The sequence below is a fragment of the Haemorhous mexicanus genome, chromosome 34, assembly GCF_027477595.1.
Source record: "Haemorhous mexicanus isolate bHaeMex1 chromosome 34, bHaeMex1.pri, whole genome shotgun sequence".
Classification (NCBI taxonomy): Eukaryota; Metazoa; Chordata; class Aves; order Passeriformes; family Fringillidae; genus Haemorhous; species Haemorhous mexicanus.
This window is the reverse complement of record NC_082374.1, coordinates 365,751-381,208: the sequence shown is the minus strand read 5'-3', so window position 1 is coordinate 381,208 and position 15,458 is coordinate 365,751. Positions and strand designations below refer to the sequence as shown.

Genomic DNA, 15,458 nt, shown 5'->3' with positions numbered 1-15,458 from the left:
CAAAAATAACCCAAACAGCGACCCCAAAACAGCCCCACAGAGAACCGAAAAAACCCAAACAGAGACCCAAAAATAACTCACATAAAGACCCCAATATAACCTAAATTATGACCCCCAAATAATCCCAAGCAGAGACCTCAAAAACCCCAAAGAGAGGCCCTAAATCCCCAAACAGAGACCCCAAACACGGAGCCTTTTCCATCCTTTATTCAGGGACCCTTTGGATCCCCCAAAATCCCGGTGACTCCCCCCAGACCCCAACTCCCCGCCCCAAATTCCAGGGGTTTTCCCCCAAATCCCCCCCAGCTCCTGGGGGGGAGGGCACAGCAGGCAATAAATAAGGGAATTTTTGGGAATTCCCCAAAACCCCGATAAAGTGCCAGGTTTGGTTTGGTGTTTTTTTTTTTTTTTTCCCCGTGGAATTCCCGTTTTTGGGGTTTTTTTTGGGAAAAGGCCCCAAATCATGGAGGGCAGGAAGGAGATCCAGCCCCCCCCGCCCCCCAAAAACGACCCCAGCCCCAAACGGGGGGAGAGGATGGGGCTGGGAATAAGGCAACAGTTCCAGAAACGCACAAATCCACAAATCCCCCCTTTTCACCCCAAAACCCCCGGCCCCAGAGCTCGTTCACAGTGTTCGGTGGGAGGGGGGGAAGCAATCAGGAATTTTGGGGGGGTTGGTCTGGAATTGGGGTCCCTCCTCTTCCCATGGAACTTTGGGGGGTTTTTCCTTCCATTTCATGAATTTTTGGGTTTTTTTTTTCTCCCCCCCAGTTCACAGATTTCTTTTCTGTCCTTTACCCCTTCCATGAATTTTTTGGTGTTTTTTTCTCCCCATTCCATGGATTTTTGGGATTCCCCCCCACCCCATTCCATAGGATTTTTTTTGGGTTTTTTTCTTTCCCCTACTCCATGGGATTTTTTGGGGTTTTCTCCCCATTCCATGGGATTTTCCCCCCATTCCATGAGATTGTTTGGTGTTTTTCCACCCCTACTCCATGGGATTTTTTGGGGTTTTCTCCCCATTCCAGGGATTTTTTTTGGGGTTCCCCCTCACTCTCCCCATTCCATGGGATTTTTTTTGGGTTTTTTCTTTCCCCTATTCCATGGGAATTTTTGGGATTTCCCCCCCCCATTTCATGGATCTTTTAGGATTTCCCCCCCATCCCATGGGATTTATTGGGGTGTTCCCCCCCCCCCAGCTGCATGGATTTGGGGGGGGTTTCCCCCCCTCCATTCTATGGGACTTTTCCCCCCATCCCATGGGATTTTTTTGGGTTTTTCGCCCCCATCCCATGGGATTTTCTGGGGTGTTTCCCCCCCAATTCAATGTGATTTTTGGGATTTTTTCCTCCCCATCCCAAGGGATATTTTTGGGGTGATTTCCCCCCCATCCCCTGGGATTTTGGGGTCCCCCCTCAGCAGAGGTTGAAGACAGAGGGGGCCTGAGCCCGGTACTTCTCCTGGAAGCTCCTCAGGACGGGCACGAGGTTGGGGAAGGCCGGGCGGAACGAGGCCTCGGCCTCCCAGCAGTTCTTCATCAGCCGGTAAACCTGGGGGGAAACGGGGAAATCCTGGGAAATCCTGCCCCAAAATCCCCAGAAAACGGGAAATCCCGGGAAATCCTGCCCAGGAATCCCAGGAAAACTTCCCCCGAAATCCCGGGAAAACCTCCCTGGGAATCCCGGGAAAATCTCGCTCCCCTTCCCCCAGGAATGTGAAACATTCCCCTTTCCTGTCCTCCCTTCCCACTTTGCTCCTCCTCTTTTGCATTTTTGTCTCCTTCTCTCCACATTTCCCACCTTTCTTCCTCCTTTTCCTCATCTTTCCTTCCCCATTTTTCCTCCTCCCACGTTTTTACTTCCTCCTTTTTCCCTTCCTCTTCCCCACTTTTCCTCTTTCTCTCCCCTTCCATTTTCCTTTCTCCCTTCCCATTTTCCCCCTTCTCCCTTCCCCGTTTCCCCCCTTTTCTCCTCCCTCTCTCCCTTTTCCTCCTTCCCTCCCCATTTTTCCCCATTTTCTGCCCCCTTTTCCCTGTTTCCCACCTCGCAGGGACAATCCCTGGGCATGGGGAGCCTCTTCCCCCTCTCCAGGAGCTCGATCAGCCTCAGCACTGTCATCTGCCCCTGCGTGGCCCCGATCATCTCCAGGAATTTCTGTGAGGGGAGGAAAAAAACCCCAAAACATGGGGGAAACCCCTGATTTTGACCCAGAACCCCTGGAACTCCCACGGGACTCACGGCCGGGGGGCTGCTCCCGGGGTCGCAGCGCGTCAGGAGCTCGTAGAGGGTCACCCCAAAAGACCAAACATCCGAGGCATAGTAGAATTTACACTCCTTGAGGCACTCCGGGGCGTACCTGGAACCACCTGGGGTCACAGCTCTGGGGTTTGGGATCCAGCAGCACTCCCAGCAGGCTCCCAAACCCCGGAGTCCCTCACCAGAACACGGGGCTGTCGCCGTCCTCCCGCACGCGGTAGTACTCGTGGCCCTCGGGGACGGCCTTGGCCAGCCCAAAATCCCCAATTTTCACCACGTGCTCGTTCTCCAGCAGCACGTTCCTGGCAGCCAGGTCCCGGTGGATGTAGTGCAGGGAGTGCAGGTAGGCCATGCCCTGGAAAAACGGGGCAAAAAAAAGAAATTATGGCTGGATTCGGGAAGGTTGGAAGTGGTTTTGGGGGGTTTGAGGCATTTCTGGGGGAATTGTGAGGTATTTTCGGGGGTTCATCCCCTTTTTTTTTGGGAATCGGCCCCATTTTTGGGAATTAAGCCCCATTTAAGGGTTGGCACTCCTGTGTTTGCCCATTTTTGGGGGGAATTCAATCCCTCCCTCAAAGCCTTACTTTGAGGTGTCAGCTGAATTTTTGAGGGGTTCATCCCCATTTCTCGGGGATCAGCCCCATTTCCAAAGGGTCCACCCCATATTTTGGGAATTCAGCCCCATTTCCAAAGTGTTCCACCCCATTTTTTTGTCAATTAAGCCACATTTTGGGGCTGTAACCCCCATTTTTGAGTCGTCCAACCCCATTTTCCCAGAAATCATCCTGTATTTTTGGGATCCAGCCCCATTCCGGGTTCACCTCGCAGATCTGCTGGGCAAAGAGCAGGAGGTGGGACAGGCTCAGGGGGTGCTTGGGCAGGAATTCCCGGAGGCTTCCCAGCGGGACGTACTCCATGATCAGCTGCACCACCTTGTCCCCTGCAACAGACACGTGGCAATGCGGGGACCACCCTGAGAGCCCCCAAATTCCTGCCAGGACAGCGATTCCCAGCCAAAAAAAAACGTGGGAATTGGGGTTTTTTAAGCTCTCCATGGCTGATCCACTGGAAAATCCCGGGGGTTTCTCCCTCACCCTGCTCGCTGCAGCAGCCCTTGTACTTGACAATGTTCTCGTGGTACAGGGTCTTCAGGATCTGGATTTCCCTCTTCCAGGAGCTCAGGAGCTGGGGGCTGCTCCCAGATTTCAGGGATTTCACCGCCACCATCTCCCCGGTGCCGTCGTTGGTGGGGTCGTAGCAGCACAGGCTCACCTTTCCAAAGTGGCCCTGGAGAAGGATAAATTTTTGGAATTTGGGCAGGGAAAGGAGGTTTTGGGGCTTCCCTGTGCTGGGAGGATGCTGAGGGGTGTCAACAAGGTTCAGAAATTGAGGGCGAAATCAGCAGGGAAAATAGGTCAAAATGTGAAAATAAGGATTAAAACGTGAAATTTTGGGTCCAGCCAGGGAAATACGTAGGGAAAAGAGTGAAATTTTGGATCCAGACAGGGAAAGGAGCCTGCCCAGCTTCCCTAGAATTCCAGACCTCAGGACGCCACTGACCTCCCCCAGCTCCCGGATTTTCTTCAGGTACCGCTTCTGGAAGACGGTGGGATCCGACACCGGGAAGTCGGGATTCACCGACGTGACGTCCACGAGGTCTGCGAGGGACCTTGGGTTTTCCTTTTTTGCCTTTCCTCCCTTTCCCCCACAGAATCCCGGGATTTTCCTTTTCCCGCCCCTCACGGAGCGGCGACAGCCGGGTCAGCTCCCTCACGCCCCTTTCTCCACAGAATCCTGGGATTTCCCCCACTCCCCGATCCAGGACCTTCATCCCCGTTTCCTCGGGATTTCCCTCACAAAACCCCGGGGTTTTCCCCCATTCCTCCCGGGATTTTTCTCCCTTTCCCCAGGATTCCTCCCCGTTCCCTCGGGATTTCACCGTTCCCGCCCTCACGGAGCGGCTGGAGTCGGGTCAGCTCCCTCACGCCTCTTTTCCCCACAAAACCCCGGAATTTTCCCTTTTTCCCGCCCCGCACGGAGCGGCTGCAGCCGGGTGAGATCCCTCACGCCCCTTTCCCTTACAGAATCCCCGGGATTTTCCCCATTCCTCCCGGGATTTTTCTCCCTTTGCCCAGGATTTCTCCCGTTCCCCTGGGATTTCCCCGTTCCCGCCCTCACGGAGCGGCGGCAGCCGGGTCAGCTCCCTCACGCCTCTTTTCCCCACAGAATCGCGGGATTTTGCCCCGTTCCCTCCGGGATTTTTTCCGTTTCCCCGGGATTTTCCCTCGTTTCCCTGTTTTTTTTCCCCGTTTCCCCAGGATTCCTCCCAGTTCCCCTGGGATTTCCCCGTTCCCGCCCTCACGGAGCGGCGGCAGCCGGGTCAGCTCCCTCACGCCCCTTTTCCCCACAGAATCCTGGGATTTCCCCCATTCCCCGATCCAGGACCCTCATCCCCGTTCTCCCCGGGATTTTTCCCCATTTCCCCCCCTCACGGTGCGGCTGCAGCCGGGTCAGCTCCCTCAGCACGGTGCGGAAGGACGGCCGCTCCACCGGGGTGTAGTTGAGGCACCGGGAGATCAGCGAGGCCAATTCCCGGCACGAAGGCTCCGGCAGCCGGTGCCTCTTCTCGTAGAAACGCTCCTTCTGCGGGAAGAACAGGGGAAAAACTCCAAACCCGACACCCAAATCCAGCCCCAAACAGGGAAAACAGCGGGAATCACCTCGGAGGGAGTGCGCTCCTTCAGCGGGACGTCGGCGTCGAAGCAGATTTCCAGGAGTGTTGTCCCAAAACTCCACTTGTCCGAGGCCGTGCTGAGGTTCCCCACATCCCGAATGCATTCCGGGGCGATCCAGGGAATTCTGTCCACGCGCTCTGAGGGGCACATCCCACCAGGAAAGTATGAAATGTGTATTTCAATTATTTATTGGGGGTGACGGCGTGTTTGGGGTGTTGGTCTGTTATGTGTAAAACGTTAAAAGTGAAGGGTTAAAGTATTAAATATGGATTGTTATGCATAGGATATGAAAGGTGTAAAAAGGGATATTAAAGGCATAAAATATGGGATGCTAAAGATATAAAATTGGGGATTTTAAAGAGATAAAATACGGGATTTACAGGGGGAGAGCCCATGGTAAAAGCATCCCAGGCATTGGAATGGGGTGTGATCATCCCTGACAGCAGCTTGGGGACCAAACCAGGTGTAATTCCCATATTCAAATGCCAAATATTGGGAAAATTCGGGTTGGAAAAGTTGGGAATACTCTGTGAAAAGAGCTCTGGCCACAACCTATGGGAATTATCAGGGAAAGGGGGGGAGAAAGAACCTGGATGTTGCCCCTGAAAATCCCATACCTTCCCGGGAGAGCACAGTGAAGCTGACCCCGGGGTCGCTGAGCTTCACGAAGGGCATGGATCCATCCTCCAGCCCCTTCCTGGCCAGCAGGATGTTCTTGGCACACACATTCCCATGCACCAGGTTCTTATCCTCCTGGGAAAAGCACAGGGAAAGGGAAAAATTATTGGGAAATAAGTTAAAAAAAAAAAATTATTTATTGTAAATATTTTACCGTTTCCTTTTATTCCTTTCCTATTACGTTTCCTTTTATTTACTTTTTCTAGTATTATTTTAATAATAAATTACTTCCCAACAATAAATTTTCCCCAGTAAAAAAATTCCTGTAATAATTTCCCCCATAATAACGTTCCAGTATTCATTTTTCCCATAGCAAATTCCAACACATCCCCAATAATAAGTGAATACTGGAAAACAATCCCAGAAAAAAAAAAAAATTGGGAAAAATCCCAGCAACATCACAGGGCAAGGTGAAGCCTCTGGAAAATAAAACAAAAAACTGGAACTCCTGGCTGGAATTTCACCTCCCTCTCTTGGGATTTTGCTCCAAGATTAACCCAAAACAGGGAATAAAATGATAAAGGGGATTTTCCAACCCCCTGCTCAGAATCCCATCCTCATCCCTTGCTTTTCCCAGCTCCAAAATGAATCCAGGGAGGACTGGAATTCCCGGAGCAGGGGAGAGGGAGCTGCAGGAAGGGCGGAATGACCCTAAAAATCTGATTATCCCCTGGGAAAAGGGAGGAAAGGGAGGGTTAGAGTCAGGGTTAGGGTCAGGGTCAGGGTCAGGGTCAGGGTCAGGGTCAGGATTAGGGTTAGGGGATTCCCAGCTGGAGTTACCAGGTAGCTCAAGGCACTGCCCAGCTGTTTGGCCACGGTGATTTTCCACCCCACAGAGATCCGGCCCTTCTCCTTGCGCAGCAGCACGTCCAGGGGCCCGTGCTCCACAAACTCCTCCACCATGATGTCTGCGGGGAGAACCAGGATGATCCCACGGGACTGGGGCCGGGAGCAGGGCGGGGGGTGCTGCCGGACTCACTCTCGGAGCCGCGCACGCAGACGCCGTGCACGAAGGCCAGGTGCACGTGGGACACCTGGGACATCAGGCTGGCGCTCTCGAAGAATGCCTGCGGGGATGGCAGCAGGGTCCTGGCATTCCCGAGGGGCCAGGAGCTCCCAGGAACCCCATCCCAGCTCTCTGGGAGCCCCATCCCAGCGCTCTGGGGACAGCGGGGATGGCAGTCGGGTCCCGCCGCTCCTGGAGATCCCAGGAGCCCCATCCCAGCCCTTTGGGAGCCAAATTCCAGAACCAAAAGCCAGGAGGAATTCCAGCCCTCATGGATCCACACTCCAGCTCCTGGATGCAACTTCTAATCCCCGGATCCTTATTCCAGCCCTTGGATCCACACTCCAGCCCCTGGAGCCAAATTCCAGCCCTTTTGGAGCCGCACTCCAGCCCTTGGATCCATATTCCAACCCTCCTGCCATGTCCCAGCCCTTCTGGGGTCACATCCCACCCCCCGGATCCGTGTCTCCCGCCCCAATCCCGGCTCTCCCAGCCCGGGAAGGGCTCACCAGGGCGATGTCCCTGTGGCTGGGGTCCAGGACTTTGAGCACCACGTGCATCTCCCGCCCGTTGTTGTTCTGCTCCGTGGAGAAATACTCGGCCTCGTCGTCGTTCCCGGAGCTCCCGCCGACGCTCAGCACCCCGTCGTAGATGTTGGTCCGGGTGCCCTGGCCCAGGTGGGCTCGCTGGGAGAACGGGGAAAAGCAAGAGCTGTTGGACCCTGGGAAGGTGGGAATCCTCTCCTGGATCCCTCCCCAAATTCCCTCTGCCTCCCAGTGTGGGAGAAAGCCGCTTCCAAAGGGATTTTTCCTTCCTTTCTCCTTGGAAAGGGAAGGGATGAAACAACAAATCCATCCTGCCCCGGGAGTGTGGGAGGATCCTGGGATCTGGAGGGAATCCCTGGAAGGCAGAGAATCCCAGGAAAGCAGAGAGGATTCTTCCACCATTCCATGGATCCCAGGAAGCCAGAGCAGGTTCCTCCATCCCCAAGAATCCCAGGAAAGCAGAGTGGATCCCTCCACCTCCCCCACTGGATTCCAGGAATCGGAGCAGTGAAAATCCCTGGAAAGCAGCACCTGGGTGATCTCGTTTTTGCGGATCTGGTGGAAGCTGAGCTGGGTGAGGTTCAGGATCTGCTTCCCGTTGTCCTTTGCCTTCCGTGTGATCAGCAGGTCCGAGATCTCTGGGACAGGAGGGAACGGGGCCCCGTCAGCTCCGGGATCCTCCTGCTGCCAGTCCCTGGGATGATCCCTGCCCCTACCTCCCGGCTTGGGCGGGCAGCACCTCTTCACCGTGAAGCTGTCCTCGCCGGATCTGAGCGTGCAGCCCTTGAGCACGTCCAGGAGCTCCCGCAGGGACGGGAACTCCCGGTCCCAGCCCTCCAGCACGAAGGAGTCTCCCTTCTTCTGGATCCGGAACTGCCGGTACTTGAAGGCTCCCGGCGTCCCAGGAGCCTGGCAAAGCCGGGAGAGGCAGGAGCTGAAGCCACGAGGCTCCCGGGTCATTGCAGAGCTCACAATTCCCGGGAATCCTGCGCTGGGAACCGTGTCCCTACCTGCTGGTGGCTCCTCTTGAGCACGGACAGGATCATGCGGTTGAAATCCAGGACGCTCCAGCGGAGGATGTAGAGCCCTTCCTCTGGCTCCTCCCGGCGGAGCTTGGCAAAAACAAACTCCTCCCTGGAAAAGGGAGGGGAGGGATGGATGGGGATGAGCCCTGAGGGCAGGGAATGGATTGGGATGAGCCCCTGAGAAAAGGGAATGGATGGGGATGAACTCCGACAGCAGGGAATGGATTGGGATGAGCCCCAAGGACATGGAATGGACAGGGATGAGCCCTGAGGAAAGGGAATGGATTGGGATGAGCACAAAGGAAATGGAATGGATTGGGATCAGCCCTGAGGGCAGAGAATGGATTGGGATGAGCCCAAAGGAAGTGGAATGGATTGGGATCAGCTCTGAGAGCAGGGAATGGATTGGGATGAGCCCTGAGGAAAAGAAATTAATAAGGATGAGCCTTGAAGACAGGAAACGGCTCGGGATGAAGCCAAAGGATGTGGAATGGACTGGGACAAACCCAAAGCAGACGAAACACCCAGGGACCACCCTGAGGACACGGAGCAGCTCTGGGATGAGCCCTGGGATGCGGGTGATCCGCAGGGAAGCCGCACTCACTGCATGGGCCCGTGGATGCCGTTGTGGATGCTCAGGAGCAGCCGTGGCGGGGCCACGTCGTGGCACAGGTAATGGCTGGAGTCGGCTGTCAGCCGGAAATATCCGTCCACCAGGGACACCAGAGCCAGGGCACTGCTGGGGCAGGGCAGCAGCACCTCCTGGGAGGCACAGAGCACCAGGGTGAGCAGGGAACCCACGGGAAACCCTAAAATACGTGCAGGAAACCCTAAAAATACCCATGGGAAACCCTAAAAAACCCATGGGAAACCTGCAGGAAACCTGTGGGAAACTGTAAAAAAACCCTAAACCCCCCCTGGGAAACCCTAATAAAACCCTAAAAAAACATGTGGAAACCCTAAAAAAACATGTGGGAAACCCTAAAAATACCCATGGGAAACCTTAAAAAAACCATGGGAAACCTGCAGGAAACTGGTAAACCTGAAACCTGTGGGAAACTGTAAAAAAACCCTAAAAGACCCCTGGGAGAAACCCTAAAAAAACATGTGGGAAACCCCAAAAACACCCTAAAAAGCCCTGCGGGAAACCCTAAAGAATCCCATGGGAAACCTGCAGGAAATCTGTGGAAACCCTAAAAAAACACTCATGAAACCTGCAGGAAACCCACGGGAAACCCTAAAAAAAACCCCATAAAACCCAGATAAAACCCCTTGTTCCTCGCAGCGCTGCCTCCTCCCGCCCTGGGCAGAGCAATCCAGGGATCCCCCACCCACCAGGCACTTGTTGTCCTGCCGGTGGATGCTGATCCTGGAGTCCTTGACCACCACGTGGGTGATTTCCCGAAAATCGCAGAAATGGCACCAGGGGGGCTCGCTCCGCTCCGCTGGCTGCGCCTCCGGCTCCCTGTTCCTGCTCTTCCTCCCAAAATATCCACGCTGGGAGAAGCCTTCCGTGCTCTGTGGGGGGGCAGAGAGGAGAATTCCAGACTTTTCCTGCTGCTGGGAAGGGTTGGGGGGAAAACTGGAATAAGCTGGAGGGCGAGGAACAACCTGGATGCACAAATGAAGGAGATGGTGTGGGATGGATTTGGGTGGGAAACTGGGAGAACTGGGAAAAGAACAGAGACAGCACCCCAGGCAAAACCTAGGACCACAAACCATGGAAAAAGATGGGATTTGGGGTGGGAATGGCTCATCCCAAACTCACCACAAACCAAGGACAAACACAGGATTTGGGATGGGAATGGCTCATCCCAAACTCACCAGAAACCAAGGACAAACACAGGATTTGGTGCAGGAATGGAGCATTCCAAACCCACCACAAACCAAGGAAAAAGACAGGATTTGGGGTAGGAATGGAGCATCCTAAACCCACCAGAAACCGAGGATTTGGGGCAGGAATGGAGCATCCTAAACCCACCAGAAACCGAGGATTTGGGGCAGGAATGGAGCATCCCAAAGCCACCACAAACCGAGGATTTGGTGCGGAATGGAGCATCCCAAAGCCACCACAAACCAAGGAAAAAGACAGGATTTGGGGTAGGAATGGAGCATCCTAAACCCACCAGAAACCGAGGATTTGGGGCAGGAATGGAGCATCCCAAAGCCACCACAAACCGAGGATTTGGGGCAGGAATGGCTCATCCCAAAGCCACACAAACCGAGGATTTGACATCGCAATGGCTCATCCCAAAGCCACCACAAACCGAGGATTTGGGGCAGGAATGGCTCATCCCAAAGCCACCACAAACCGAGGATTTGGCATGGCAATGGCTCATCCCAAAGCCACCACAAACCGAGGATTTGGCATGGCAATGGCTCATCCCAAAGCCACCACAAACCGAGGATTTGGGGCAGGAATGGAGCATCCCAAAGCCACCACAAACCGAGGATTTGGGGCAGGAATGGCTCATCCCAAAGCCACCACAAACACAGGATTTGTCATGGCAATGGCTCATCCCAAAGCCACCACAAACCGAGGATTTGGGGCAGGAATGGCTCATCCCAAAGCCACCACAAACCAAGGAAAAACACAGGATTTGGGATGGGAATGGCTCATCCCAAACTCACCAGAAACCAAGGACAAACACAGGATTTGGGGTAGGAATGGAGCATCCCAAACCCACCAGAAACCGAGGATTTGGGGCAGGAATGGAGCATCCCAAAGCCACCACAAACACAGGATTTGGGGCAGGAATGGCTCATTCCAAAGCCACCACAAACACAGGATTTGGCATGGCAATGGCTCATCCCAAAGCCACCACAAACCGAGGATTTGGGGCAGGAATGGAGCATCCCAAAGCCACCACAAACCGAGGATTTGGGGCAGGAATGGAGCATCCCAAAGCCACCACAAACCGAGGATTTGGGGCAGGAATGGAGCATCCCAAAGCCACCACAAACCGAGGATTTGGCGTGGAATGGCTCATCCCAAAGCCACCCCATCCCAACCCACCTCTGCAGGCACCGGCCGCCACTGGATGCCGCCGGTGCCGGTGACCAGCACGTGGTGAGTGACCGGACAGTCCCTGGGGCCCAGCGGCTGCTCGGGCTCCGCGCGGCCCCCGTTGGCACAGGGCGGCCCCTTCTCGCCCTCAGCCGCCGTTTCCAGGGCCAGCACCGGGAAGAGCTCGCTCCCGAAGCGGGGAGCCAGCTGCTCCAGGGTGGCCAGGTACTTGTACATCACGTCCCGCTCCGTCAGGCTGCCCGCGGCCACCGTGTGCCGCTGGAAGCGCCGCAGGAAGCGGCGGAAGACGTTCTTCATCCGGAACCGGGTCAGGAAGTTGTTCTGCTGGATCTGGCGGCGGAAGGAGCGCGGGATGCAGTCCTTGAAGCTGCCAAAATAAAGGCGGGAATTGTTGGGAGAGGGTGCAGGAAGAGCTTGGGATGCAACGGAGAAACCGCAGAAAACAAGGGAAAAAACCCAGTGAAAAACAAGGAAAAAACCCCTTGGAAAAGCAGGAATTTCACCTGTACTTCCTGGCCACCTCCTCCAGGGAAATGCCCTTTTTGATGGCGATGTGGGAGAGGTGCAGCACGGCCATCCCCAGGCTCTCGTTCTTGAACTTCTGCATTTCCGGCTCGCTCTGGAAATCCTTCAGGGAGGCGACGTCGTTGATGAACTCGAATTTTCCCTGTTAAATGTGAAATAACTGGGACTAAAACTCTGCCCTGAGGTGATCTACAGAAAGATTTTCTTCATGTTTTTCTACTTAAAAGGTGGGACCATGAGTAAAAATCCCTTAAGAGAGAAAATTATCCCATGGAATTATGGAATCCCACCCAGCTCCAATCCCAGCAGGATAAAACATTCCCACTGGGAAAACTTAGCGGGGTTTTTATCTTTAAATAAACCCCCAGGGATGGAAAAATGGATCCTGAGCCAAATCCAGCTGGACTGAGAAAATCACCCCATTTTTACCCCGAATCCTGCCCCGTTACCTGCTCAAACAGGTACTCGAAGGAGGATCTGTCCAGCAAAGCTCCTCCGGGAGGCTTTTCCTCGGGAGAATCCCCCGCGCGCGGAACGTTCCGGAAAACCGCCGGCTCCTTCTCGTTCATCCCGTGCCAGTTCCGGAAATAAAACCTGGAATGGGGAGAGGACAGCAGGAGAGGGGCTGGCCCCGTGCTGGGAGCCACATCCTGGGCTCAAATCAGGGGATTTTGGAGTTTTTAAGGAGAAAAACTTCTCGGAACCACGGGGGAAACAGCCACGTGCTTGAAAAAATTGGGATTTGAGCACAGGGAATGAATCCGAGCTGGGAGTGAAGGGCAGCAGCCTCCTCCCGCCTCCAGAACGGGATCGTTTAGAGCTTTCCCCGCCTTTTTTAGCCATGGACCCCCTGCTGATCCCAAAATCCTCTGTGAGGGAGGAAGGCGGAAGGATTTTGGGAAGAAAGAAGAGGATTTCTCCACACTGATGGAGAGGCCAAATCCAACATTTCCTTCCTTCAACTGGGACCAGTTTTTCCAAGGAAATCCAGGACGGGAGAGGCCTCACCTCATCCTGAAGATCAGGTTGATGCTGGTGTCCTTCCCGATGTGGAACTGGTGGTTGGGAGGGAGCCAGATCCGGCTCTGGGGGTCGTAGAGGGCGAAGAGGCTGTAGCAGAGCGGGGTAATTCCTGCCAGGAATGGGAAAAGACAGCTGGGACCAGGGGTTTGCTCCCAAAAGCTGAAATTCCAGGGGGTTTGCTCCCAAAACACCTGAAATTCCAGGGAGTTTGCTCCCAAGGAACCGAAACTCGGCTGGTTTTACTCCCAATAAACCTGAACTCAGCCTCTTTCATTCCTACCCAAAAAAATACCCCACAAAATTCACTGGGTTTTATTCCCAAAAAACCAGAAAACTGGGATTTTCTCAGCTTTGGGAAGGAATCCAGTTGGGATACGGTGTTCCCTGGGAATGTCTGGTGTTTTTCCTGGTACTTTCCCTTTGAATTCCTGGTGTGTTCCCTGGGAATTCCTGCTGATTTTCCTGGTGTTTCCCTTGGGAATTCCTGGTGTTTTCCCTAGGAATTCCTGGTGTTTCCCCCGGGAATTCCTGGTGTTTCCCCTGGGAATTCCGGGTGTGTTCCTTGGGAATTCTTGATATTTTCCCTAGTGTGTTCCCTGGGAATTCCTGCTGTTTTCCCTGGGAATTCCCGGTGATTTCCCTGGGAAGTCCTGGTGTTTTCCCTGTCGTGTTCTCTGGGAATTCCTGGTGTGTTCCCTGGGAATTGCTGGTGTTTTCCCTGTCGTGTTCTCTGGGAATTCCTGGTGTGTTCCCTGGGAATTGCTGGTGTTTTCCCTGGATATCCCCGCTGTTTCCCCTGGCTATCCCCGGTGCTTTCCCTGGGAATTCCCGGTGATTTCCCGTGGTGTCACAGAGCCGGACCCGCCCTGCCCAGCCCTCCCAAGCCCCAGAGCCCCTCTCCGTGCCCCGGGCCGTGGCTGCCGGGGCGGCCGGGCTCACCGAGGCTGCGGGCCAGGTCGATGCAGATCTCCTCGGCGCTCAGGGACCCCCGGCCGTAGAGCCGGCAGCGCTCGCGCTCCTCGTCCCCGCTCCAGTGCAGCAGCACCTTCAGCCCCGCGCCCGCCGGGAACCCGCAGCCCTCGGGCTCGGCCGCGGCCCCGCGCTGGCACAGGGACATGGCACCGGCAGCTCTGGGGGAAAAACACGGGATTGGGGCTCAGAAACAGCACCCCCAAAGCTGGGCTGGCACAGGGACATGGCACCGGCAGCTCTGGGGGAAAAACACGGGATTGGGGCTCAGGAACAGCATCCCCAAAGCTGGCTGGCACAGGGACATGGCACCCGCAGCTCTGGGGGAAAAACACGGGATTGGGGCTCAGAAACAGCATCCCCAAAGCTGGCTGGCACAGGGACATGGCACCGGCAGCTCTGGGGGAAAAACACGGGATTGGGGCTCAGGAACAGCATCCCCAAAGCTGGCTGGCACAGGGACATGGCACCGGCAGCTCTGGGGGAAAAACACGGGATTGGGGCCCAGGAACAGCACCCCCAAAGCTGGGCTGGCACAGGGACATGGCACCGGCAGCTCTGGGGGAAAAACATGGGATTGGGGCTCAGGAACAGCATCCCCAAAAACGGGATTAGGACCCAGGAACAGGATTGGACCCAAAACCAGCATCCCCAAAAGCAGCATCCCCAAATCTGGGCTGTGCCGGGGACATGGCAGCAGCTGCGGGGGGGAAAAACGGGATTTGGGCCCATTTTGGGGTGGATTTGGGGATTTTCAGGAGGGATTCTGGACCTGTTTAAGGAGGGAATTTTGACCCCCTTCAGAATGGGTTTTGCACCTGTTTCAGGGTGGATTCGCACCCTTTTTGGGATGGATTGGATTTGTTTCAGGATGGATTTTGATCCATTTCAGGGTGCATTTTTGACCCACTTCAAGAAGAAACTTTGACCCATTTCAGGGTAGATTTTGACCCACTTCAAGATGAAATTTTGACCCATTTTGGGGATGAATTTTGACCCATTTCAGTCTCTCAGAGGACACTTCCCCCCCCCCCCGTCCTGGTTGGTACCGGCCCCTGCCCCCTCTCTCCCCCGTCCCGGTTGGTACCGGCCCCTCACGGGGCTGGTTACGGGCCCACCCCCGGTTGGTACCGCCCCTCCCGGTTGTCATCGACCCTCTCCCCCCTCCCGGTTGCCACCACCCCCCGTTATCCCCCCGGCTGACGCCGGTCCGTGCGGTGGTACCGGCTCCCACCCCTCCCGGTCCCCCCCGTTGGTACCGGCCCGGCCCGGCCGCCGCTCCGGCTCCCTCGGCCCCGCAGCGTCGCCGCCTCCCATTGGCCGCGAGAGACGCGCGCTGCCATTGGCCGGCGCCAGGCCACGCCCACGCAGCTTCGCCCCATGGGCGGAGCCTCGCCTGGGGGAAGGCTCTGATTGGCCCAGGGGCGGGACGGGGCGGGACTCTAGAGAAAGGAGGGGTCCCAGATGCGCAGGTAAAGGAGGCGTGGCCTGACGGGCACAGCTGGATCCGTAACTGGGGGTCGCACAGCTGGACCAGAACCACAACTGGACTCAAACTGGGAGTGGGACGGATCCGGACTGGGAGCTGCTGGGAGGGGCACAGCTGGATCAAAACCCACGGGCACAGCTGGATCCAAACCAATGGGCACAAGCTGGATCCAAACCCACG

The 15,458-nt window shown here is 55.5% G+C and overlaps 1 protein-coding gene across 1 annotated transcript; it reads right to left on the bottom strand.

Annotated features, from left to right (window-relative positions):
• Positions 1–192: 192 nt before the first annotated feature.
• On the bottom strand, positions 193–15,110 carry TYK2 (tyrosine kinase 2). Its single transcript, XM_059872153.1, has 24 exons — positions 15,049–15,110; positions 13,760–13,950; positions 12,806–12,929; positions 12,247–12,391; positions 11,776–11,939; positions 11,261–11,639; positions 9,580–9,762; positions 8,849–9,006; positions 8,230–8,353; positions 7,936–8,128; positions 7,751–7,857; positions 7,184–7,360; positions 6,648–6,735; positions 6,449–6,576; positions 5,608–5,743; positions 4,976–5,127; positions 4,748–4,898; positions 3,816–3,913; positions 3,350–3,542; positions 3,077–3,195; positions 2,438–2,610; positions 2,238–2,355; positions 2,043–2,153; positions 193–1,550 (listed from the first exon to the last, which is right to left on the bottom strand). The coding sequence occupies exons 2-24, from the start codon at positions 13,935–13,937 to the stop codon at positions 1,416–1,418; spliced, it is 3,534 nt and encodes a 1,177-aa protein (XP_059728136.1). The 5' UTR covers positions 13,938–13,950; positions 15,049–15,110; the 3' UTR covers positions 193–1,415.
• Positions 15,111–15,458: the final 348 nt, after the last annotated feature.

What these genes read in the sequence shown, in the direction of transcription:
- TYK2 (XM_059872153.1), bottom strand. Translation starts at nt 13,937, where the DNA reads ATGTCCCTGTGCCAGCGCGGGGCCGCGGCCGAGCCCGAGGGCTGCGGG. An exon ending in GGCATCCACGGGCCCATGCA is followed by an intron (nt 8,354 to 8,848) that starts GTGAGTGCGGCT and finishes TCCCTTTTCCAG; the next exon opens with GGAGGAGTTTGTTTTTGCCA. An exon ending in CTGCCCGCCCAAGCCGGGAG is followed by an intron (nt 7,858 to 7,935) that starts GTAGGGGCAGGG and finishes CTCCTGTCCCAG; the next exon opens with AGATCTCGGACCTGCTGATC.